Here is a 25,000-nt window from a genome sequence, read left to right as displayed (position 1 = left end):
ATAAGAAACTCAGGGATACACGGGGTGTTTTGTTATGTATGTAATATATCACACTAATTATTTTAGAATATTTGCACACGTTCATAAGAAATATTTCCTAACAACAACAACCTAATTTGTCCATTAAACTTCCACAAGATCGAGACAAGAAAGCGATGGAGGTGGACAAGACAAAGAATGAAATCTGTACACTATTTTCTCTTCTGGTTTTCTTACTTTAACTTAAGAAGAAAGTTGGAAAACTGCGTTCTAAGGCCGCGGGACTCATCTCCATTAGCATCTTGACAAGTGCTTTCAGCTCAATTCCAGACATTTTTTCATGCCGGGCTTTCTCACATTTTCATTCTTCCTAAACTGCCTGGCTACTCTTTATCCTCCACATCTTGATTGTTTTTCCCTCCTCATTGTTGCTTCTTCACGGAGAAAAATCCCACTTTATGTAACATGGCTGAAGTGAAAGTTGTGAATTTATTTGTCGTTCCTTTTGGCTTAGGACGTTGATCTCTGTGAATGCGCGATAGTTTCTCTCTCCTGTTGTCATGAATTATAATACTTATATATTTGAAAGTTGTTATATGCAATAAGAGAGAGAGAAAGAGAGAGAGAGAGATAGTTGCAAGTATGTAATATGTAATGAAGTATGTATATGCAATGAGAGAGAAATATATATTTGCAAGTATGTATATACAATGAGAGAGAGAGAGGGATGTAAAATGTGCGAGATGAGGTGCTATTTAAGCGTGAATCCAACCCGGACTCATTTCACCAATAATATAATCCATCTTTTCTTCTTCCTTGCGGCGCAGGTGAGATGGATTCTCGCGGCGGCAGGTACGACAGCGACTGCAAAAGAGACAGCAGCAGGAAGAGCAGCAGCAGCAACAGCAACAGCGGCAGCAGAAGAAACAGCGGAGATCAGGGTCTCTCTGGGCAGGGCGGTAGGGGATCCCCTAGCTACTATTACTACGGCGTAGGACCTGCTGGAGAAGTCACCGAACCCCACCGGGAAGAGGAGGACCTCTACGCCAGGAACAACAACGATTACAGCAAGTACACCGGCGACCATTTGCCCTCGACGTCGGACTACGGCTACTACGGCTCGGAGAGCTCCGCAGCGGGCGACTATTCTTCCTCCTCCTCCTCCTCCTGCGATGTGAATTGCAACGAGGAATACGGCACCGATTACAGGTACAGTCATCAACAACACCACCACTCTGGGAGCGGCAGTTACCCGCAGTGCCAACGGGGTTACGGCGGTTACGGCGACTCTCAATGTTACGGTGACGCCCAGCGAGGCGGCTGCGGAAGTTGCAGTCCGTCTCAGTGCGGCGGCGATCGTTGCGACCTTTACGGGTCCTGCGGTCAGCGCGAGTACCCTCCGCCGTCTCGCGTCCAAGTGACGGCCAAAGTCCTGTTCGGTTCCGTCAGTGCCATATCGAACCTCAAGCAGAAGAAGAGCTCCAAGAAGTAAGCTCTCTTGGCGAGTGCCAGAGTCCGGGCCAGAATTGGCGGGAGACCCTGTGAATGAATTACGTGTCATCGATTTCAACCAGTTCCTTTCCACGTTGCGTTTTTTTTATTTATTAAACTGTTTTCTTACAGATTTCCTCCATAAGGATGATGATACTACTTCTTTTCCCGCAGTGTGTTTCGTTGAGATTCTTTGCAGTGCGGATTTCTTTTCGTGAATACTTCATTCCTTAATAACTGGCTTCCCCAAAGCCTCGTCCTTGATGCTTTTTTGTTCCATATTCCATGCTAATACTTGTCTGTCCATATTCCATACAGATTCTTTTCTACCTTCCAGAAATATTCTCATCCTAAATAAATATACTCTTCATAAGTATATTCCGTTGCAGTCTGGTTCTCAACATTCTCACGAAATGGAGAGGGGAATAATTCATACTTCCTTATCCGCTGCATAACTTGACAATTTTCCTAATGCTATCAACCTAATAGACAAAAAATACCAAAGGTATCCAACGACGAAGGCAGTCTTTGACAAGAAAAATGCCATAGTACATAAAATCAGTGGCCTTGGTCAGTGATAGAATACTCCCTGCAGCTACTTGTCTCCTCTCCCGTTTGCTTACGTTACTATTCTTCTTCGTTTTATCCGCTTTGGGATTTAAGCTTTTTATTTATGTTGAATTGAAATGCGGCATAGTTTGTTTAAATGTTTTTTCACTTCATCGAATTATGGTTATGATTCAATCACTATAATTCGTTTTTTTTTTTTTTACTAAAAGCAGCATTAATTCATCCATGATTCTTTTTTCCGTAGTCCGAGCTTTGTCTTATTGTCGCTTTCTAATTTATTTAAGGCTTTCGACATAAGTACCTTCAAGATTTGTTGCGCGGTAATCCATATCTCGAGGATTGATTTACTTTGCGTAATGTATCGTGTGTCATCTGTAGCACCCCGGACTTTCTTTCCTTTTATAAACTCTTGTATGTTACCAGTAGCTTTCAAGGCTGCCTAGTTTCTAAGTGGGTTATAAATCTCTCACATTCGTCATTGATCGCTGGAGCTTTACAACATTTGATTAATCACAGTGGTTAATCACGTCACTCATTTGTAAAGATTTTTCCTTATTTTGTAATATTAAGTTGTTAATCATAAGAACGTTAAGATTAACAGTACTATGATAAGTCTATAGTACTGATTATTCGCATTAATAGTCCGTTGTCCTATTTATTGCCTATTTATTTAATATTTATTTTCTGCCAGATTAAGGAACATGTTTCAAAGGAGATTTACGTGCCATCATAGTGTCTTATTTTAAACAAAAGTCAGATGGGCACCCATGTGCCCCTGCTGACTATAGATCTTAGACAACGAAAATGCCTAGCATTCGAGTGGTTTCTGTAGAGTATGTTTGTTTTACAAAAACTAAAATGTATTGTACAAATTGATGGAAATAAAAATCTATTTTATGGCCCGGAGTATTTTTAGTCCTGTCACGATCCATACCTGTATAACCTCTGAAACAAGTGAACTGAAATTGAATGCAGGTAAAATAGATTTTTTTTTTTTACATTTTTAGGACATCCGCATTCTCAGCAACGTCCTTCCCTTCTATTCATTATCCTGCCTTTAAATTAATAAGAACATTTAATGCTTTTGATTTAGAAATGTAAGTTATCAATGCCCTAGCTCTCCTTAAGTTAGTCTTCAACGGAAGGGCGTTACCTCTATGGGTCTATATTATCCCGGCTCTTCATGCAACATTTTTCATTGTCCTTGTTTTGAGATTGGTCAAGCTTCAGTTTCCTTCCTTAGAATATGTTAGTCTTCAATAATTTTGCTTTACTTTCAGTGAACATGCCATGACGAATTAAATTTTGTAAAGGAATGGGACTTTAAAGTGATCCAGGACAAGTCATCGTAAAGTGCAGTTCTTACAAGACTGGAGCACGATTATATGACATAGAGTCCAAGACATGATAAAGTGCAATGCTGAAAGGACTAATACATTAGTTTAGGGTCCTTGGTTAAACGTCCTGAATTCATTTCCTTTGTTTGTTTGTTTGTCTGGCGGTAACTGAAAGAAACTATCGGAATTACCTTTGAGAACATTCCCTCGGTTTATATGCTATTGTTTTGTGTGGAGTGTTTTCATATCTTGATTATTCAGGGACATTAATTTTTCAAGAGAATGTGTGTAAGTATTCTGTATATTAGCTGTTACGTTTTGAGTCTTTTGTGGAATATTTCAAATTATTAATCATCTGCGCAGTTGTGATGATATCACTGAAAGGAGCCACTAGGAATATAAATCAACATTTTCAGTTGGGGAGTTCTAAAATAGTTGAGGAATACTTACACTGAACTAACGACGTTAAATTACTTTCATAATCTCTGAATAACAATGAAATGCATATACTGAGTTAAGGACACTACGTCGGATACATGAGTAAGGAGGAAGTGTATTTATAATGAGTTAAGGACGAGATGTTGCATGTATCCATAACCCCGAGTAACGATGAAGCGGATTTATAGACTGGGATAAGGTTAAGGACACTACGACGCATGCATCCAAAGTCCTGAGTAAAAATGAAGTGTATTTATAATGAGATATGGTTCATGGACCCATAACTCTTGACTCAAGATGAAGAGTATTTTTAGCCAATGAGTTAAGGGTGTGATGGTGCCTGTATCCAAAAGCCCGAGTAAAGAGGACCGTTTTTATGCTGAGTTGAGGACACTACAGTACACGTATCCTTAACCCTAAGCAAGTAAAGATGTAAAAACACTAATCGAAGACCCTATTGAACATGTATCCAATACCCTTGATACCTCATGAAGCGCACTGAAGGCTTGCTTTACTTAAGGTTCTTTGCAGCGTGCCTTCGGCCCTTAGCTGCAACCCCTTTCATTCCTTTTACTGTACCTCCTTTCATATTCTTTCTTCCGTCTTACTTTCCACCCTCTCCTAACAACTGATTCATCATGCAACTGTGAGGTTTTCCTCATGTTGCATCTTTCAAACCTTTTGCTGTTTAATTTCCGTTTCAGCGTTGAATGACTTCATAGATCCCAGCGCTTGGCGTTTGGCCTAAATTCTATATTCTACTCAATTCAATTCAAAACCCTTGTTTATATGAGAACCCAAAGTTTCTGGTGATTTTCAGTGCTCTTTTCGATATTCTACATATCATAGCAATAACACTGTGTCAAGCCTTTGATATGATCGTGCTGATTGTGAAAGTTAGGGCAAATTAAATTAACATGGTTTTTGGTGTATTAGTATTAATTTGTTTACACTGTTTTTATTCAGTTAATTAAAAAGACTGTTAAAATTAAGACAAAAAGGTTCAGTTAATTCTTTGGTTACTAATGTAATTTTACACTTTCGTTATTCTATGAACTGGAAAGCAGTGCTACTTTGTGTTCCTTGAAAAATTTAAACCAATTTTGCATTTAATGATAATTTAGATAATAATAATTTTATAGCATTATAACTGAATCAGTTTATAGATTCGACAATATCCATATACCTATCGGCGAAGAGGTAATGAATGCATCTATCATAATACAACTTGAGTGAAATCAATCGTGAAGATCGTCCTTCACTGCCATAGGGCGTTTTTGTGCCTCTGTGTCATGTAGACTAGATCCATCAAGAACTACTTGAAGATTATTTATATTAACAACTCTTCTGGGGCTGGCCCGAAGGATTACATATTTTTACGTGGCTAGGAACCCATTGGTTACTTAGCAACGGGACCTACAGCTTATTGTGTGATCCGAACCACATCGAGAAATGAATTTCTATCACCAGAAATAAATTCCTCAGATTTCGAGTTGGCAGAGCCAGGAATCGAACCCGGACCCCGAGATCGGTAGTCGAGCATATACCGAAACGTCCAACGAGAAACTGAAAATTCTTTATAAAATTAATATAACTCATTAGGGCGTTAACCTCTTTAGAAATTAACTATAGCAGTAAATATTAGTACGCTGTCAGTTTTGGCTATGAAATCAGGTGTTCATCCTATTAACAAAGGGTACAAGTGAGCTGAGCTCCTAATATAAGCGTCGTTAATGGCTGTGCTTGGTAGGGACAGTAGCAGAGGTAATTAAGAGACGTGTTTTTGTATGTTTGTGACCTTTCTTTGCATTTGTCAAGGGGTGTTCCTTCTAAGAGCAAGAATATCACTTTCCCTAGAAAGTAACTAAGGCTAAATACACTTAGAAGTATGTATACCGTTGTTTAAAATAATTATGAGATAATGAAAGGCAAACGTGGGATGTCTGCAACATACTGAAGCCTTTTATTTTCCTCCAAAACAAAGAACACTTTTCATCCCTTTTAAGTATAAGACGAGGACTGACTTTTTCAGAGAGAGAGAGAGAGAGAGAGAGAGAGAGAGAGAGAGAGAGAGAGAGAGAGAGAGAGAGAGAGCATTCTTGACCATAGAGGAATGTGAAAGTTGCGACCTGACGGTCTATGTGACGACGAGAGAGAAAACAGATATCTTGTGAAAGTGCAATGACTAAATTTGTGGGAATAGAGAGCGGTAATTACGCCTTGTAGGGACGTCTGTAATTCAAAGTATTTCAGATATTTTTGAGAGAGAGAGAGAGAGAGAGAGAGACCTTGTTAGCTGAACACCCACCTGTGAGATTGAGAATAATAATTGCACGCTCGCGTACGTGATAAAAGAGAGTGAGATGAGAACGAACAAACAGGCTGCAAATGAAAATGGAAGTAAAGAGAATGAATCCTTCATGATGAAGAGTTCCCGTTGGATATTCTTTCGAGATACTTACTGTAGGAAATAAGCAGTTATCAAAATTCTGTTCACATAGCGTCGCGTGTAACTTTTAACTTTCGACTGATTTATTCATATTTGACCTGATGATAACAAAATTCCATCTGAAATTTGGACAGCAATTTCCCTCCGGTGACAGAAAGAGGTGCTCTCGACGCACCATAAAATCAGGTACGTGATTGTCGTGAAAGGAGGACTTCCACGAATGAGTCTGATCTCAAACTGGGATGGTAGTCATTGACAGAATCTGCCAAAACGCCGCGGTCATGGTTAGACACACGGAGATTCAATATGTTGATGTGAAAGTCAGGAAGCTGAAAAAGGATATACAAATGTTTTAATAACTAAATCCAATCAAACGAACTTAAAGGTGTGAAAGTTCTTTTTCCAAACCTAGGCACTACAGACTTAACCAAGTAAAACGAGATAGTTGTTGACAATGAACCCAGTTCTTGAGAGAGAGAGAGAGAGAGAGAGAGAGAGAGAGAGAGAGGACGAAAAATTTCATTTCCCAAGAAATTTGTTGTTCCTTCCTTTCTGGTCTTGCGTCCCTCCGTTTCCTTCTAATTAGCTTATCTCCTATTCGTTATTTTAGCAGCAATTTACTCTCACCTCATTTATGAGATGTGTTTTTTCTTCAAAAGGACATTCTGTTTGGTAGATAATTCCTCAGCAAATTATTCCGACTTTTGGCTCGGTACATTAAAAAGTAATGATGAAACAGTGGAATTTAATGCTATATAATGATAATCGTCACAGCGGTAATTATATAGAAATATGCATGCAATGAATGTTTATTTGGTATCTACAATGATAAGCTTCATAGAGCTAGTCAGGGACATACCCTATTGGCATTAATGTTTAGACTAACGCGTTTATAATTGTCTTGTCCATAAATGTTGAATTACTTTCATTATCATGGAGACGGCGGCTAATATGTTATCTTGATTGATTAGACCGATAGAGTTATTCAGTGGTAACGAATTTCCACCTTTTTATCTGTAAGATTCAATTAACTCTTGCAAATTCGGTTCACACTTAACCCGCGTTAATCATAAATCTTGTGACGCTGGAAATTCTAAATCAGTCGACCATTCTTCTAAATGCTTTTAACTGCAGTTCTTGCTACGTCACTACCGTGTATAGAACACCATAGAAAAGTCTGAATGCCTATATTTTTCAAGATAATTCGATTTCACCTCCATCCCTCTAGAATCACTGTGATCGACAGTTATTTTCTTGATTGATAGTATGCAACATACAACGCATGCTAATAAGGTTCATTTGGATTGGTTTTCACAGAGAAAAGTAGAATGAAAAAATATCTAGAGGGGGAAATATGGGAAATATGGAAATGATAGAGAAACCCACCGATAATGAGTAATACTTACAGTTAGAACCCTCTAGGATTAATAATATTTTGACACAAAAATAACAATAAAAGTAAGGCTTATGAAAGCAAATAAAAAGTTGGACACAAAACGACAATTCCAGCTAAGAGACGCGTCGGGCTCTTATAACTGCATCTGAATAGGATTAGCAATGTGGAGAAAAACGGGAGAAAAAATCAGTAACTGATGCGCATTGCTTACTGGGAGCAAGAAAGTTCAAAGAACCATGACTTGGGTCACGTTGGTGGACGCTGAGGTAATAGTGAACTCTCTCTCTCTCTCTCTCTCTCTCTCTCTCTCTCTCTCTCTCTCTCTAATTAAGCCAGAAGTCAACAGACGAGGTCAACAGACAATGTGGGTCATTCAGCTAAAGCAATGTTTTCATGTGATGCATTAATGTTCATATGAAATCCATCTCTACAGGTAAATTCAAAGTAAAGGTCACCGGACAACATGACTCCTCATTATTCAAAGTTTTTTCTTTTATTTCAATGAATGGTATCTTGACACAAAATTGAGGCCAGGGGTCAACAGACGACGTGGATCAGTGAAGAAAGTTCTTACAAGTTAGATTACGTGAAAGGTCAACATGCATTCTGCAAAACTTAAGGAACATTTTTTCCTCATTTAATGTCTTGGTTGAAAAATATACCAAACACTAACGGAAACCAGTGACCATTCAGGCTAATTAATTTCTTCCATAAAACGTTATTCTTTAGTAAGATGTTACTCAAGAAGCATAGCATTTTAAATAAGGATATTTTGACGTATCAAATTAGAATTAGGGTCATCAAATGAATGAGTCGTCCAGTTAAAGAACATTTTAAGAATCACATATTGGTAGGGCAGTCAGGATAAGGGTCATCATCACAGAAATTAGGTTAAAGGCTAACAAGCAGTGTATGTTTTTAAGATATGCACTATCATAACAGGTCATAATGATGGTCATCAAGGGAATGCAGTATTTTGATATAATACGTTTTTAACGAATCAAATCAGGTCAAAGTTCAACAGACAATGTGCCTCTGCCGGGTCTTTGAACGAAACCTTTCGAAGTTCACGTGACTGATCAGTTTGTTGAACGACTGAACTCGGGACTTGAATATAGTTTCAGACACCAAAGACGAATAAGATGAAACTGACGTTCAACTGCAGTTCACGTGTAGCAAATAATCACAGGAAATTGTGATCTTCATGAAATGACCTGATAGAATTTAAAGGAAACATTACACTCACACAATTGACTCGCAAAATTTCACTGAGAGAAATAGGTTTCCTCGCGAAGAGCACCTAGAAAACTTCAAGGAAAAAATAACTCATCAAAATTTGGTTGTGTGAGCACGTGCGAAAGATATATCTAGCGCTCCATTTGTTTTTTAAACTTTGACACACTTGGTGCAATGAAATGGATTCGGGAGTCTGGGTGAAACTCAAGAAGAATAAGAAGAAGAAGAAGAAGAAGACACGTAACGGGTCAGGGAAGTTGTAGGTGGGAGGCTGAGGAAAGGGTGACTGTGGTCGTGGGTCTTGGTGGGTGCCGAAGTGGGGGTGAGGGAGGGGTGGGGGAGTGACTGAGATCTTCAAAGGTGTGGGAGGATTGACCCTCATGGGATTTGAAGGATGAACTCGCTGCAACCGGGGCCACTGAACGCGGGGGAGGAAGAAGCAACTTCTGCATCGTTATCGTTTTATTATATAATAATAATAATTTTTCATCTCACACCTGTTCCCTCTTAGAAAGATTAGTGTCAGAAGGTGTTAGTCTTCTAGGTCTTGGCAGGGTTTTTTCGGGGTGTGGTTTTAGCCCCATGACCATTATTTAACTACTGCTATTGTTAGTACCCATTCACAACCGAAGGATGCAGGCAGGGATCAAACCAAGGACCTTGCAAAAACTAAGCCCATTGCTCTACCACCTAACTACTACCTATGTTTTCTGGGTTTCTCCTTGTCACGTTGTCTTTTTCCCTGTTTCTATATATTTTTCCCTTTCACTAAAGAATTCTTGTTGTTGCAGATGAAGTTGGCAAGCGCTCGTTTTCAGAGTAGCCCGTGGATTTCTCGTCCCAGTGCTTCGCGTGGAAATTTAAGGGTCAGTTCAAAGGTCACACAAATGCACACATTTAGGTCACGACACAAACTGATACTCGTAAGCTTGTCAGTAGTCTGTGCCCAATGCAGAGGTTTGAAACTCCCTGATTTACAGGGGGCGACGAATTATGTCTCTCTCTCTCTCTCTCTCTCTCAAGTGGTGCAATAATCATTGGTAGACCTGAAAATTCAGCTATGTGGTTAAATTCGAATACTTTTTATCAGTTTCAGCCCTGTGTATTACAAGAACGTCAATGACTAACAACATAATAAAGTTAATTTTAGTTTCAAATGACAGAAATTGCAGCACTATTTTATTATATGTTACTCTTTATGTATAACGTTATGTTTCCCTTGCCAGGTTGGCAGGCACACGTCTCCACGGTCTGATAACTCAGGGTAGACCGAGGTATCAAGAATAGTGAAATTCAAGTTCTGAAGGATATGGTTCAGCAGAGTAATCCATCTTGCCGGAATGACGGTCGAAGGTCGGGCCTAACCGATATTAGACCGGGAATTGGTTTATATTCTCTGCCGATTCTCTGACAGATGATCGTCTCAAGAAGCACGCGAACGCTCTCATTAATGACTATTCTCTGGCAGTCTTTGAGATTAGTGTTGAATCCTTTTGGAAATTCCATAAGTGAAGTTGTAAAGTGAACGGTATAATACTATATAAAGGTATGCTTATTGGCCTTATAGCTTTAAAGATTTCTCAAGTATTCATTATTATTTAAGAAGGAATAGGGTAAAAAGTTACGTAAAATTCTCAAATCACGGCATACATGTTTACCTTCTCTTGATTAACTTGCAACTGAAATAAAATGAAAATCCAAAGCGCATATAAAATGTAGATAGATAAAATTATATTTTATGAACATAAGAATGGTAAATACACAGAAATATAGTAAATTTATTCATGAAAACGTAATTTCAGTTTTAATGCCACATTGAAATTATAGAAAGCTCGGTTCCCAATAACGAATCCGCTTATTAGCAGAAAGCACGTTATGTGATTCAGGGAACACGGAGGAATGCAGAGCATTCTACCTTTGGAAGTGATTGGTACAGCATAGATAGGGTGACGTCAGAACCGCGTACCATGCTAACTGACAGCTTCAACAACAGCTGAAATAAATCGTAATTAATTTCAAATTTTTCTTTGACATTTAACGGCAGTTAAAAAATGAGCGATTTTCAAAACAGATAAATCTTATTATTTTTTTATGGAAAACATTGTCAGCTGAAAGTCTTCACATAAATTCAGTCATTATTTACCAAACCACCGCCAGTTGTAGTAACTAGAGCTTTACCTACTCCAGTGTCATATGAATCGTTTTCGACTAAACCGAAGGGAGAAAATCGTTGTCATTGCAACCCCTTTACGAGACTTGATTCCTTGGTTACTATAACGAAACCTATGAATTTTGGCAAAACTTCTGCAAGCAAGAAACTACAGTAGTAGTACGCTTTACTGTGACTACTACTCACACTGAACGGCCCATTCAGTATAGTTTGTGAACCATGCTAGATGTATACACGTTGGTTTCAAGAATTATGTATATTAGCGCTTGCTAAATGTGACACTGGTTGCGCTCTGGAAATCATCAGTATATAAAATGCCGTGGAAGAACTACGCAATTTCCGACTTGTAAATTCCAATGAACTACTTTCGGTGGCGGAACCACCTTTTCAAACAAAGTTCGTGTTCAGGAAGACGGCAGAGAAGGCGGTGGACCTTAAGTCCTCTAAATGGAAGTGCAGTGAGTGCGTGTTGGTAATAGTGTAATACTCCCGCCGAACTCGCATTCAGAGTGAATTCTACTCCTTGTTCTTAATTATGGAAGATTCAGGGCGCGGTAAGTGTCGCCATTTGCTCTCAAATTGAATAGGAGAAGTACTACAGGTTATCCCACTCATATCTTGTTGATAATGTATGTCATTATCCATGGTCTGGATTTCAAGTAGTTGAGTTTTTTATTTATTATTGTTGCCCGATTCGTAGATTTCTATATTTACCAAATAACAGACTTCCATGAGATCAGGATGAATAATGATTTTCTTATGTACCTGGTGATTGTTTATCTGAAGAAGGCTTCTAATCGTTTACATCTAACTTAGGCAGCAATCAAACTGCTGCAAGGGTACAACGCTAGCCTATTATGGTTGTCAAACTTATCGGGTGTAATAAGCAGTTCTTTAATGATAAATATTTTAACCTTTATGAACATAATCCGCGTTATCCAAAACCTTTTGGATACAGAGTTTTAAAAATTTTAGAAGATTATTCTATTCCAAAGGGCAAAGTCTGGCCACTTAAGTATTCTATTGTGCCCCTTTGGAAGCTTCCTTCTGTGGGGCAGTGCAGGTTCTTCACTGGTAGCGAGGAAGAAGTGAGTGCTGAGATGCTGCGCATCTCCTTTTTAGAACATTTGGCGGACCATGATGGTTCAGTCATAGTTTTTACAGATGGATCCAAGTCTGACGCAGGCGTTGGCTATGGAGTTGTATTTCCCAATTTTAATAAGAGTGGAAGGCATCCATTTTTACAGCAGAGTGTTATGCAATCCTAACTGCCCTTAAAGAGATTGCTTGTTAATCTGGAGAACACTTTGTTATATGTTGCGATTCACTGAGTGTCTTGCAAGCTATTAGTCATTTTAATTCACTCCATACTATCGTTATTGAAATTTTATTAGAGTGGCTTCAGTTGCTTAAGATTAGTGGTAGGAATGTATCTTTCTGTTGGTCCCCTGCACATGTCGGTGTGGCAGGAAACGAAGTAGCAGACTCACTTGCCAAAACAGCTGTCAACCAAAGTAACATAGCTAGGTGTGCACTCCCTACAAATGATATGTATCCAGTCATTAAATCAGCGTTCCTTGATTCCTGGAAATTTGCATGGGGGCTAGAAAAACCAAAAAATGAAAGAAATAGCTACCACCATCTTCCCTTGGAAGTATTCATCAATGACTAGGCAAAGGGAAGTAATACTCAGTCGGCTTAGAATAGGCCGTACAAAAATGATACATGGCTTTCTGATGAGTGGGGATCATCAGCCTTATTGTAACGACTGCTTGGTACCATTGACAGTCAGACACCTGATAGTTGAGTGCCACAGTCTTTCAGATGAGAGAGAGAGGTACTTTCCTCCACGTTGCAGGGGAACTGAAAATGGTTTTTCCCTAACCAAGATTTTAGGAGCAGATTTTACTGAAAGCCACCAGTTTTATTTTATTAATGCCATTGGTATTTTAAATAAAATTTAATTTTTACTATTAATTTTGTAAGTCTATAGGTTTTACGATTATTAATTTTTTTATCATGGGGATTTTCCTTTGTTAATTTTATTTATTTCATTTAAATGAGTTTTTAATGTTTTTCATTTCAAGTTAATAATTTTGTCTTGTGTGTGTATTTATGTGCGTATGAATGTATTTGCTCGTTTGGATATGCATACATATGCTTTATATATTCCATTGTAGTGGCGTCAATAACCCTTAGCAGTTGTGACGCCAGATAATCTTTAATAAATCAATCAATCAAATCCTTACTGTAATATGGTAGATTTTTTGTCGTTAGTTTTTCTTATGTTTTGAACAAATAGAATACGCGCATAGCATCTGCCATTTTTAAATATTAAAACTGTTCTGAGTGTCATTTGAACACCTTGACAGATTTTTTTTTTACGGTGAAGTTTTTCGTAGTTTTCTCTATTTTTGCTGCACTAGATTTATAAAAACAAAAATAGTCTGTAGTCCAAACTGAGCCTAACGTAAGCCATGATATACACTGGGTGTCATACCCTAAAATAAAGTGGTAATAACAAACAATAGATATATTGAATATTAATTTTTTAAAAGTTATGAATTATTTACATTTGAGATTCAATGTCTGGGGTTTGATGATGATATACTCTGGAGTGAGTGTTACAAACTTTGTCGAGATTCCTTAGGCATAGATTTAATTTTCGTAAACTGAACATCGCATGTTTTGGATGTTGGTTGCATATGATCGTTATAATATTAGTATGAGAACTAATTTTCTTTGTTATTATAATAACACTGATATATTTGTAATAATGATGATTAAGGCAATAGGATTTCACATCGTGTAACTGTCAGTCAGTTGAAAAAAAAACTAGTATAAATACAAATGCCGGTACGAAGCTCTGATTAAAAAGATTTCTCCTAGAATCTTGCAATAGACTTGAGCAATCAAATTCCCGTAGGAGAGTAGTGCCGTCAGTGCACCTCATGCTGTGCACTGTAGGAATTACTAAAGGTTCTGAGCAGCGTGCCTTCCGCCCCCTAGCTGCAACCCCTTTCGTTCCTTTTACTGAACCTCCTTTCATATCCTCTTTTTTCCATCTTACTTTCTACCGTCTCCGAACAATTGATTCATAGTGCAACTGCGAGGTTTTTCTCCTGTTAAAAATTTCAAACTTTTACTTAAAATTTATGTTTCAGTGTTGAATGACCTCATTGGTCCCAGTGCCTGGCCTTTGGCTTAGATTCTGTATTCAATTCAATTCAGTTCAATTCAATTCAATTCAATTAATCATTCGGATATAAACGAAAATGGGGTTAAACGAAGCTTGAAGAGTAGCAAAGCCGAGGAAACCCAAAAGAGGCCTTGAGGGCCCCATACACTGAACGATTGTATGAACGACTGTTTGAACGATTGCCGTTATCGACACACACACACACACACACACACTATCAGATAGTATGAACGATCTCCGCACCGATTTCAGTCTGAACAAAGATTTTGTCTCTGGAAGACATGGCATCATCTCTAGAAGAGATAACATTACAGCGGCAGACAAGATCTAGAGAATAGAGCCTTGCATTGAACGACCTGTGTATGGCAGACTTAAGTCGCAAGCCAGCAACCTGGGCGTGACAGATTCCCGCTGAGATCGTTCAAACCACGAAACTCCGCCCACTTTTGCATTCAGACAAGCCCATACACAGTGTTTTGCGAACGATACAGACAATCATTCATACAATCGTTCAGTGTATGGGGCCCTTTATCTCAGCGTAGAATCTTAGAACCCAGACGTAACTCTTGTCAGCATAACTGGCCCAGGCTACAACCTTGCTCAGGACATGTTACGGTGACTGGTTGTTACAACCAGGAGAGAAGGGACTCAAAAAAGGAATGCGCAGACCGTTATATTCCCCGAAACATTGGGTAGGAAAACGGGCAAACTTGAAAGTATTTAGGTCGGAAGCGATAGCGGTTAAAATCAGTAGCGGTCACATGGGAAAACCCACAGAAAGGGTAGCCAGGCAAAGGCAAGGAGATGAAACGAGCGAAGGGTTGTTCTCCATAAAGTCCATTGAAGAAAAACTGCTGTTTATTTTTTAATTATATTACCTTTCTTAAACGTGATTCGAATAAACTAGTTTCGCAAAATATAGCATGATCTGAATGGAAAAACTCGTAAGACCATCTGCTTGTTGATGAAGATGTCAGGAAATAGGATTTATTTTTCTGATCCCAATCGCTAAAGAAAAGTTACCTCTAATCAAATGACAGTTGAGTATTTCCTTATATTTTTGCATCTTGGGATCCATTAGATTTTATCCAGGTTTTTGGTACAGTGCTGACTCATCACCTAGCTCGGAAAAGATCACGGAATACTTCCTCTCGAGAACTTCTTGATCGTATGATCATGCGTTCATTTTTGACCTCTTAGTACGCACCAGAATGTGCCGTATTTCCTAAATCATTTAACCTGCCACATATAAGTTCATTCATAAAAAAATGATGGTTTGACGATGGTGATGGTTGTACGTTATTTTAAAGACGACAACATCAACTTGTGATGACATTACAATTGCAATAAATGAATGTTTAGTTATGGTCAAGTTAATCCACTTAATCTGATAAAGTATTGCAGATTTATATATTTGAAACATTTTGTTCTGATGCGAAGTAATTTATTTCATCTAATGGTCATACGTTATCAGTCACTAGAAAAAAATGGTAAATTTTAGTTAGGAAAGATTATTCGCTTAGTAAAATATATGGTGCATTCCAGATGAGGGAAAGGGTAAAAATAGTTTACTGTACAATACTTTAGATTTATTGATGATGTATCCATTGTATATGTGATTGATTGGGTAAAAGATGAATCCAAAATAAGAAAGAAAAGTCATCCAAGGCTATTTTAGGATTTTGACAAAAAAAATTCAAGTAATCGTAACTTGCACGCATACAGGGAAAATATCTACGATAACATGGTAATTAAGAATATTATAGTATAGTACAGCTTGAGATTTTTGTAATGTGCATTAAGACAAGAATGAATCCATGTATCACAATATATCCATTTGCTATGCTGCTAGTTTTACATTCTTTTCTAACAAATGGGCATTAATTTTTGCGGATACTTTCATTGTAAGGTAAAGACCACTTAAGGTTTATTCGTTTTTGTTTTTTTTGTTTTTTTTTTGTTTTTGGGTAGTATGACGATAGTAACGATACTTTAGCAATCAGAATCAAGTGTAATAAAAAAAAAGTTGAAAAATAATAGTAAGTTAATATTTACCAGTGAATGGTGGGAATAATAGAATTTACATATTATTTTGATTTGTACATTCTATGACTTAAGTGCGATAAATAATTACGGATTGATTAATATGGAATTACTGAAGTTGCCAATATTATAATGAACGTGATAGATGAATGGTAGTTTGGGAAATAAACAGTGTTATCAGTGAAAGCATTCACATGTGCAAATACTGTATAAAAGTTTGTAACGTACTTATCGAAAACAATCATATAAACATGAAAATATAAAATAGAAATAATTGGTATTTAAACACGCTATATTGAAAGACAAAATCTTTTGTCTTAAAATAAAATATGATGACTAGCAGCATTTTCCCAAAATGATGAACGTATAATTTGAGTATTATCGATATCTCAACCATTTCATATATTTCATCTAGTTTCTTCGAGAAGCAAAATAAGTAAAATCACCGATGAATATAAACAGAAAAGGGAATACGCCGGTGACGTCATTTTCACAAGGTCATTCTCTTGGGGTCACTCTCTCAAGGAAACGCCATACTGCGAATGTGACCTCTCGTAATACGCAGGTCATTATTTTACGAGGACGACATCTCGCCTCTACGGTACGAACTGTAATGGGCACCCAGCTCTAGTGCCCCTAGGGCGCCCCAATAGAATTAGGTTGGGTTACAGGGTATATATATATATAGATATATATATATATATATATATATATCATATATATATAATATATATATATATGATATTATTATATATATATATATATATATATACATACTTACACTATCACGTATGTATGATCACACGTGTATATAAGTTACTGCATACCTCTGAGCTAAACCTGTAGAGTTCTTTTCAGGATGATTTGCGAATTCTCAGAACATTCACACGAGGAAAATAGTAGAGTAAACGCACTGTTTATTGGGTCTTATTCCGCCCCTTTTCCGTATCAGTGCTTTGAATGGCTCTATACGTAAGTTGTTAGTGTAATACGCCAACGGGATCCCACGGGGAATGAGGTCACGACTCGATTCCGCCAATCGCGTCGTACTTTACAAGGACTGCATTTCGGACTCGGTCGAGCCGTGCACCACAAGAGAGAGAGAGAGAGAGGAGAGAGAGACGAGAGAGAGAGAGAGAGAGAGAGAAATACGGTGATACGTTGACCATATGGAATAAATAAATAAATAAAGAAAAAACCGTAATCATGATAAGCTTTCGTAACGTCTCGCATTTTCTTGGGTCGAGACATTTTTTACTTTTTGTCACAAATTGATATTCTGTTTTTTTATATTTTGGCAAGTTAATGATATTTTAGTATTGTTCCATATAAGAGCGATAATAATCCGGTATAGTTCTAATATTAATGCGGAATAACAACAACAACAACAATAATAATAATAATAATAATAATAATATTATTATTATTATTATTATTATTATTATTATTAATGATAATGATAATGATAATGATGATAATATGGTATTGCAGTTTATGAACTGTCTTTTGCATTGCTTTATCAGGTCACTAGAAGAGGTTACGGATTTTTCTCACCTGGTCTCTTGAAATTCCACACCCTAAAAATGTATGACCTCTTATCGGCTAGTCATGTTGAAAGAACTACTTTTTTCAAATCAGACTTTCCAGCAGCTGAGCAGGAAGGGAATAAGGACACACTTTGCGAAAAGGACGATTGCCTTAAAGCCTGTTTTTTCAACAGTTATTATAAACTTGAATGGAGCGAAGTTTAAAATCTGTCTTGAAAGGTGAAGTATTTAACTGCCAAGAAAAACTGAGGAGTGAGAAGGTTTCAACTTTAACTTTTTAGGGGAAAATGTGCAGTAAGTGATGTAGCTGTTTGTACTCGCAATACTAGGCAGGCTACTGCGCTGCAGTGTGTCAGTTTTCTGGTGGCAGGTTTAATACTACTCGGCTTTCTAGGTGTTCCATCATGACCACAACTGAAATGTGGAATAGCTTGCCTGGAGCAGTTGGTGGAATCTTCTGATCTCCAAATGTTCCGGCAAGGAGCAGTTCATTCCTGCTTTTAGCTGATGTCTCATGAATTAAGGTGATTTGGTTTGATGTTTAGTTCCCCCATATCTATTTATTGATCACCTGTCACCTGATTTCCCTTTGGAACCCTGTTGAATCTGTCCGTACGAGAATTTAGGCTGAAGATTTGAAGCAAGGAATAAAGCCCTGTACCGTGGAATTCAAGGATTACTAGTTTCTACACAATATGCTGTGGCAGTATGTGTCCTGATGAACGCTACGAGGTTGACTTATGGTAGCATACTATATTTACAAGAGCCAAACCCTCGATTGATTGAAAGTTATCCGGTATCACAACAACCGAATCCTTGATAGAACCGGTCTGCGCAGTTCCTCGTACAGTTATCTTCCAGACTCCTGAACTCACTGATCACCTCTTGTTTCTAGTGTTACTTAGCCTAACACTTTCCAAAATGCAGGCTTTCCATCGTTTTGGTAGGAAATTTGTGAAATGCCCATTATGTATAGTCAGCCAGCCATAACCGTCTTGATCAATTCGTATAAATAGTTGTATCGAAGAGAGTACACCGTGACATCCTCCCGGCGATATTTTTCTAAAGGTAATTTTTTTAGGCAGTACATGTCTTCCTGATCTTGGTATAAAGTGAAGTTGCTTAAACAGATGTTGGTTGATTTGACGATATCAAGTATTGGATACATTGTACAGTGTAATGTATATATATATATGATATTATATATATATATATATATTATATATATATATTATATAGTATATATATGGTATATATATCTATATATATAGTACATTATAATACATATATTTTATATGTAATATGATGTATATATATGTATATATATATAATATATAATTATATATATATAATATGTATTATATAATGTATATTATATATGTATATATACTGTATATGTATATATATTGTAATAATGTATATATATATGTTATAATGTATATATATATGATTGTATATGTATATATATAATACAGTATATATGTATATATATGTATTATATTTTGTATATTATGTAATATATATGTAATATCATATGTATATCTATACAATCTAATTATACTATATATATTATATACATATAGATATTACATATATATATATATGTATATCGATGTATATAATGTATCTATTTATATATATTATATATATATACATTGCTATTATATATGTATATTATATGTATTATTGTTATGTATATATATATGTATATGTATATATATCTGTAGATGTATGATATAATATATGTATATGGTATATACCTATACATATATATGTAATTAATAGTATTATTATATATGTATATACTGTATATATATATGTATAGTATATGTATATATATATGTATATATATATATATATATATATAGTATATATACTATATATACAGATATATATATATATATTATATATGTATATATATATGTATATATATATAGGTAGTATATATATTACATATATGATCATACATATATATTTATATATATATATATTTTTTTGTATATATATATATATAATATATATATATATATATATATATATTATATATATATATATATATATACATATATTTATACACATTTATATGCCTTCTTAAACTTTCTTACATTTATTTCATTTTCCAGTCTGAAAATTATCGAATTTTATAAAGTGCTGAACTTACAGCTGTACGTGTTTAAATGTAATTTTTGTGCTGAAAACATGTCACACTTATGAAAGAGTTAAATTACCGGTTTTCCTCGTTTACTATTTTCAGTCGTTCCAAGCTTTGTCTTCTTTAAACATTTCTATTGACATGAGACCAAGTATCAGGGAAAAGTAGTACTTACTTATGAAAAAAGTCTTTAAAAGATATTTGTTTATCGATGTGCTGAGAATACTTGAAAATATGAAACTATAAACAAGGTCCTCCGTCTATGTTAAGGATCCTTTGCTTATACAATGTTCGTTGTTGCTCTTTGAGGTGAAGATGTGGAATGTTGGGAAAAGAACCATAATCAGTATTGAAGGTTTGTAGTTTGAATTTCATTGGAGGTCGATGGGATCATATGTATTAAATAGACATCGCTATAGCTGTTGAAGAATGTAGTCATGGGTAGAATAGGATCAAGGCCAATAATTCTCAGGTTTTACGCAATACAGGAACGTATTTATTATAGTAGACGGAATAATTAGGCAGCGCCTGAGGTTTGGGAAGTTATGAAACTTACAGCGTCTGAACTAAAGATGCATATTGATAATGAAGCAAAAACTATTGCATGGAAAGATTGCCGCTGAGAGGAATAACAGGCTTTCATATTTATCAAACACTATTGGTTACACGTGACTGAAAACTGAGGGAAAGAATGATGCTTCGGTTGAAGTACTGCCAGAGGTGAAAAGCCTAGTCAAAAGCAAGGATATGTTGATAATTTAGTACAGGTAAGGTTATGGGAAACATATTGGTAGAAGGCGTTTATGAGAAATGTTCGATGGTAAAAAGCAAATAAATGAACGATTGATTTCAGGGATTGTTTTAAAGGAAGATAATATTTTACTCCTATAGCATAAATGAGTGAAATAAAGTATCTTTTTTAATGACAAGCGTCCTTTGACAAGACTTTTTGCGGTTTGCAATAACTTGATTGATTGGGCTACCATCACGAGTACCTTGATTAGAGACCCAAGGCGTTTTCTATCATGTTTCTTGGTGTGGAAATCCCCGCTCCTTACCTTATTTGTTTATGCGCAGAAATGGTAATTGGATACTTTAATTTGTGAATGTTTGTGTATACACAAACACACACACATATATATAATATATATACATATTTATATGTATGTATGTATGCATGCATGTCTGTCTGTAGATAGATAGATAGATAGAAAGATAGATAGATAAATAAAGGCAAAAAAGTAAAATGTCAGCGAAAATAGGCTGAGGAAGAAACATGGCTTAAAGGGTTAAGGCCAGGAGGAGAAGACAGGGCAGTAGGAAGACTTTGCCCTCTAGAAAAGGAAGAGGGGGAGGAGGAGGAGGAGAGAGGATACATCTTTAAAACTGCTGTAAATGACGACCCAAAAGTTGATTTGCTGTTCGAAAAGTGCTCCTTGCAGACCTTCATCTGGGGCCTGGGGAAAAAGGAGGGGTCTGGGGGGGTGAGCTTTCTAACGGTGAATTGTCCAACTCCACTTCAAAATTAGGGGCAACTCTCTCTCTCTCTCTCTCTCTCTCTCTCTCTCTCTTGATGCAGGCAATAAAAAAGACAACAACAAAATTTTGTTTCTCTCTCTCTTTTACAGATGTGTGTATATATATATATATATATATATATATATATATATATATATATATATATATATATATATACACACACACATATATATATATATATACATATATACATATATAATATATAACATTTATATATATATATGTATGTATATATATACATATATATATATATATATATATATATATATATATATATATATATATATATATATATATATGTGTGTGTGTGTGTGTGTGTGTGTGTGTGTGTGTGTGTTACGCAAAATGTGTATAATTGCCGAATGTGTACATTTTGCAATTAATTCTGCCTATTGTGTACAATTTGCAGCGCTTGGTGCCTGCAAATTGTACACAATAGGCAAAATTAATTGCAAAATGTACACATTTGGCAATTATCCACATTTTGCGTAACATATATATATATACTATATATATATATATATATATATATATTATATATATTATAGGGGTATATTAAATAAGCGAATCAAAAGCAACTATTAAGGTGCTATGATTGTCATTGGAACGTTCCTCTCTGCAGGAAATAGTAAAAGATAGATTTTGAAATGATGTGGTTGATATTGTAAATAGAGAATCTTGTGTGCGTGTGCGTGCGCAAGTGCAGGAAATGACACTCCCAACCTTAAAAAATCCCCGCGTCTGTCGCTGAAGCTAAAGAGGTCACCGCGTAGTACCAATATACAGAATCGGTTCCAATAGCAATTCCCCGAATTCACAGACGGTCTGTTAAGTTTTACTAATTCTTTCTCTATATCCGATTACGTTACATATGATTCTTAGCTTGGAAGTTTGCATAGTTCATTTAATTATCTGTTGTTCAATAGGATCTTATTCATCATATAAGAGTAACTTTCAACACATCAGTAAGAGGTGAATGTGATGCATCAGTTCAGTACATGTCGTAAGTAAGATTCAGTAACAGCAGCGTTGGGTGCTGCGTGATTAATCTAATTCAGGCAACCGCATTTATCTGCAATGCTTTTCCACCAATACACACTATCGAAGCTTTCTGTGTTGCCCAGAGAAACACTTTACTTTTCTAAGTACTAAGTGACAAGAGATGCATTGAAGAACTACAACGATAGGTTAATGAACAACCATTGTGTACCTGTAGATGCTTGCATTTTAATGATTGGGACAGTGGTAGAGAACGTCTTATTTTCTTGAAAGTTCCGGGGTCAAACGCGTAGATAGGTGGCCTGAATTAAAAATTAGTTCTCAAGTGTAGTGTGAATCACTGATTCAAATGTTTTCTTTCATTAGATTTACTAGCAAACTTACCCATCTACGTTGGGTGATAAAATACGGGTGCAGAAGTGAAAAATTTAATGTACTATTTGTTCAGCAATATTAAAATAAGGGCGACTTTTATACATACCTACTACAGAACCTCTTTGTATACAATATTATCAGTTTGTCCACAACTTAATTTCAAGTTGGCAGAGTCAGTTGCTCTGCTCATCGCCACATGCGTGAACATGGGTGACGGCAGAAACACACCACCACGATCCAAAGTCTGGCCTTGCGACTTGTTTGCAGTGAATGAGAAGGCCAGTAACTGGAACGGAAACTGGTTGTCCGAAGGCATCGGAGGAATCCGGGGGATGAACAGACGTTTGCCGGTGTGAGGGCCCGTTGCTATCACTGCTTTGATGACGTGGGAGTTTAGCTCCATAATGGTGTACCTCGTTCCGTTGCAATGTCCATTGGCAGGATCGAAATTCTGAAGCAACATTACCGGGCAGTACTTCTTCAACGTTATTTTGTGCACTGGCAGTCCCGATGGATTTAAGTTATTCAAAAAATCTTGCGAATATTGATGATAATTTTCATCTTCTATTGTGTCCGAGCTGAAATATTCGCGACTTTCTCCAGGGAAGTTGTACAGAAATCCGGGGGATGAACAGACGTTTGCCGGTGTGAGGGCCCGTTGCTATCACTGCTTTGATGACGTGGGAGTTTAGCTCCATAACAGTGTACCTCGTTCCATTGCAATGTCCATTGGCAGGATCGAAATTCCGAAGCAACATTACCAGGCAGTACTTCTTCAACGTTATTTTGTGCACTGGCAGTCCCGATGGATATAAGTTATTCAAAAAATCTTGCGAATATTGATGATAATTTTCACCTTCTATTGTGTCCGAGCTGAAATATTTGCGACTTTCTTTGGGGAAGTTGCACAGAAATTATGGTATGAAAAAATCATAAAGTAACTAAGTCTACGGGAATAACCAGCCTCGTTTCACGGCCAGAAACGGCTCCGTTTCAGGGAATCCCTTCTCACCCCCACCCCCTACAAAGGAGGGGGTTAGGTTGGATGAAACCCCATTACAAACCATCTCAGGGGTCCCCACCATAACCCTGCCAAGTTTCATGCCCATCTGACCAGCCGTTTGGCCGTGATTGAATGACAGACAGACAGACAGACAGACATTACGCCCATTATAGTATGTGTGCGCGCGCGTGTGTTACAAAGAAAGAGAGAGAGAGTGAGATAGATTCGAACTCTGGTAGACGACAATGTTGGCTAACGTCATCTGAAATTCATTTAACTTCAATAAGATTGAGTCGTTAAAACGAGTCAAAACACAAAGCGTCAGGGATGAAATCCTTTGCAAATAGTTTGCAGTACTTGCATAGGATGGTTTCAAGGCCTCGATCTGGAATGAAAGGCGCTGAACTCGTGTGACATGGCTTTCCAAGTACTTGCTATCCGCAGTACGAGTCTCGATAGGTTGGAGATTCCAGAGGTCTACTCCCCAGAATTCTTACTCTTATCAGCATTTTAGTACAATTGTGGACAATATTGAGCGAGGGTCCGCGATGGCATAAGGCCGGATTAATCTTAACTAACCACGATTTGCGCTAGGCGTTGCAAGAGAATACGGTGTTTAGGAAACAGTCCAAGTCATAAAGCTCTTCCCGGGTTACCGGAGTTGAAACGTTAGTGGTGATATAGCTGAAATCAGCAGGCTTTAGGGATAGCAGGTAGAAAACTTTCCCTAGCTGTTACTTCACTAGAATGAAACTGCTGAAATTCTAAAGGAAACTAGTAATGTAGAAGCGCTATCTAGGCAGACCTTAGTATATTTCCATACTGGAACTGTCTAGAAGTCCGTCTCTGATCTCTTACACCTTAAAATTTTCATTAACATAAGTGACACTATTTGGCGTTTTCAAGCTCTGTATTTCCTTCATCTAGCACCAATAGTAGTCTGAGGTGACTGGTGACAGCAGTACAAAGTCTTAGGCCAGAAGCGAGTCTCCCTGAACGTACGAAGTTTTTGAGCAGAATTCTGTAATGTAGTGACAGTGGCTATAAGGTTTTAGTTTTAATGAAATATTAACCTTG

The 25,000-nt window shown here is 36.9% G+C and overlaps 2 protein-coding genes across 3 annotated transcripts in view; both read left to right on the top strand.

The window, feature by feature from the left end:
• Positions 1-2,939, top strand: part of LOC135223710 (uncharacterized) — a 12,241-nt gene extending 9,302 nt beyond the window's left edge. For both annotated transcript variants that reach the window (XM_064262444.1, XM_064262443.1), the window contains one exon: positions 807-2,939. In XM_064262444.1, the coding sequence (XP_064118514.1) occupies positions 812-1,471 (660 nt within the window). In that variant the 5' untranslated portion in view covers positions 807-811 and the 3' untranslated portion in view covers positions 1,472-2,939. The remainder of the gene's footprint in view (positions 1-806) is intronic.
• Positions 2,940-11,479: 8,540 nt separating this feature from the next.
• Positions 11,480-25,000, top strand: part of LOC135223709 (peroxidase-like) — a 214,887-nt gene continuing 201,366 nt past the window's right edge. Inside the window, exon 1 of the mRNA XM_064262436.1 lies at positions 11,480-11,620. Within this exon, the coding sequence (XP_064118506.1) occupies positions 11,602-11,620 (19 nt within the window). The 5' untranslated portion in view covers positions 11,480-11,601. The remainder of the gene's footprint in view (positions 11,621-25,000) is intronic.

The sequence above is a fragment of the Macrobrachium nipponense genome, chromosome 10 (genome assembly GCF_015104395.2).
Source record: "Macrobrachium nipponense isolate FS-2020 chromosome 10, ASM1510439v2, whole genome shotgun sequence".
In the NCBI taxonomy this organism is placed as follows: Eukaryota; Metazoa; Arthropoda; class Malacostraca; order Decapoda; family Palaemonidae; genus Macrobrachium; species Macrobrachium nipponense.
This window is presented reverse-complemented; position numbering and strand designations above follow the sequence as displayed.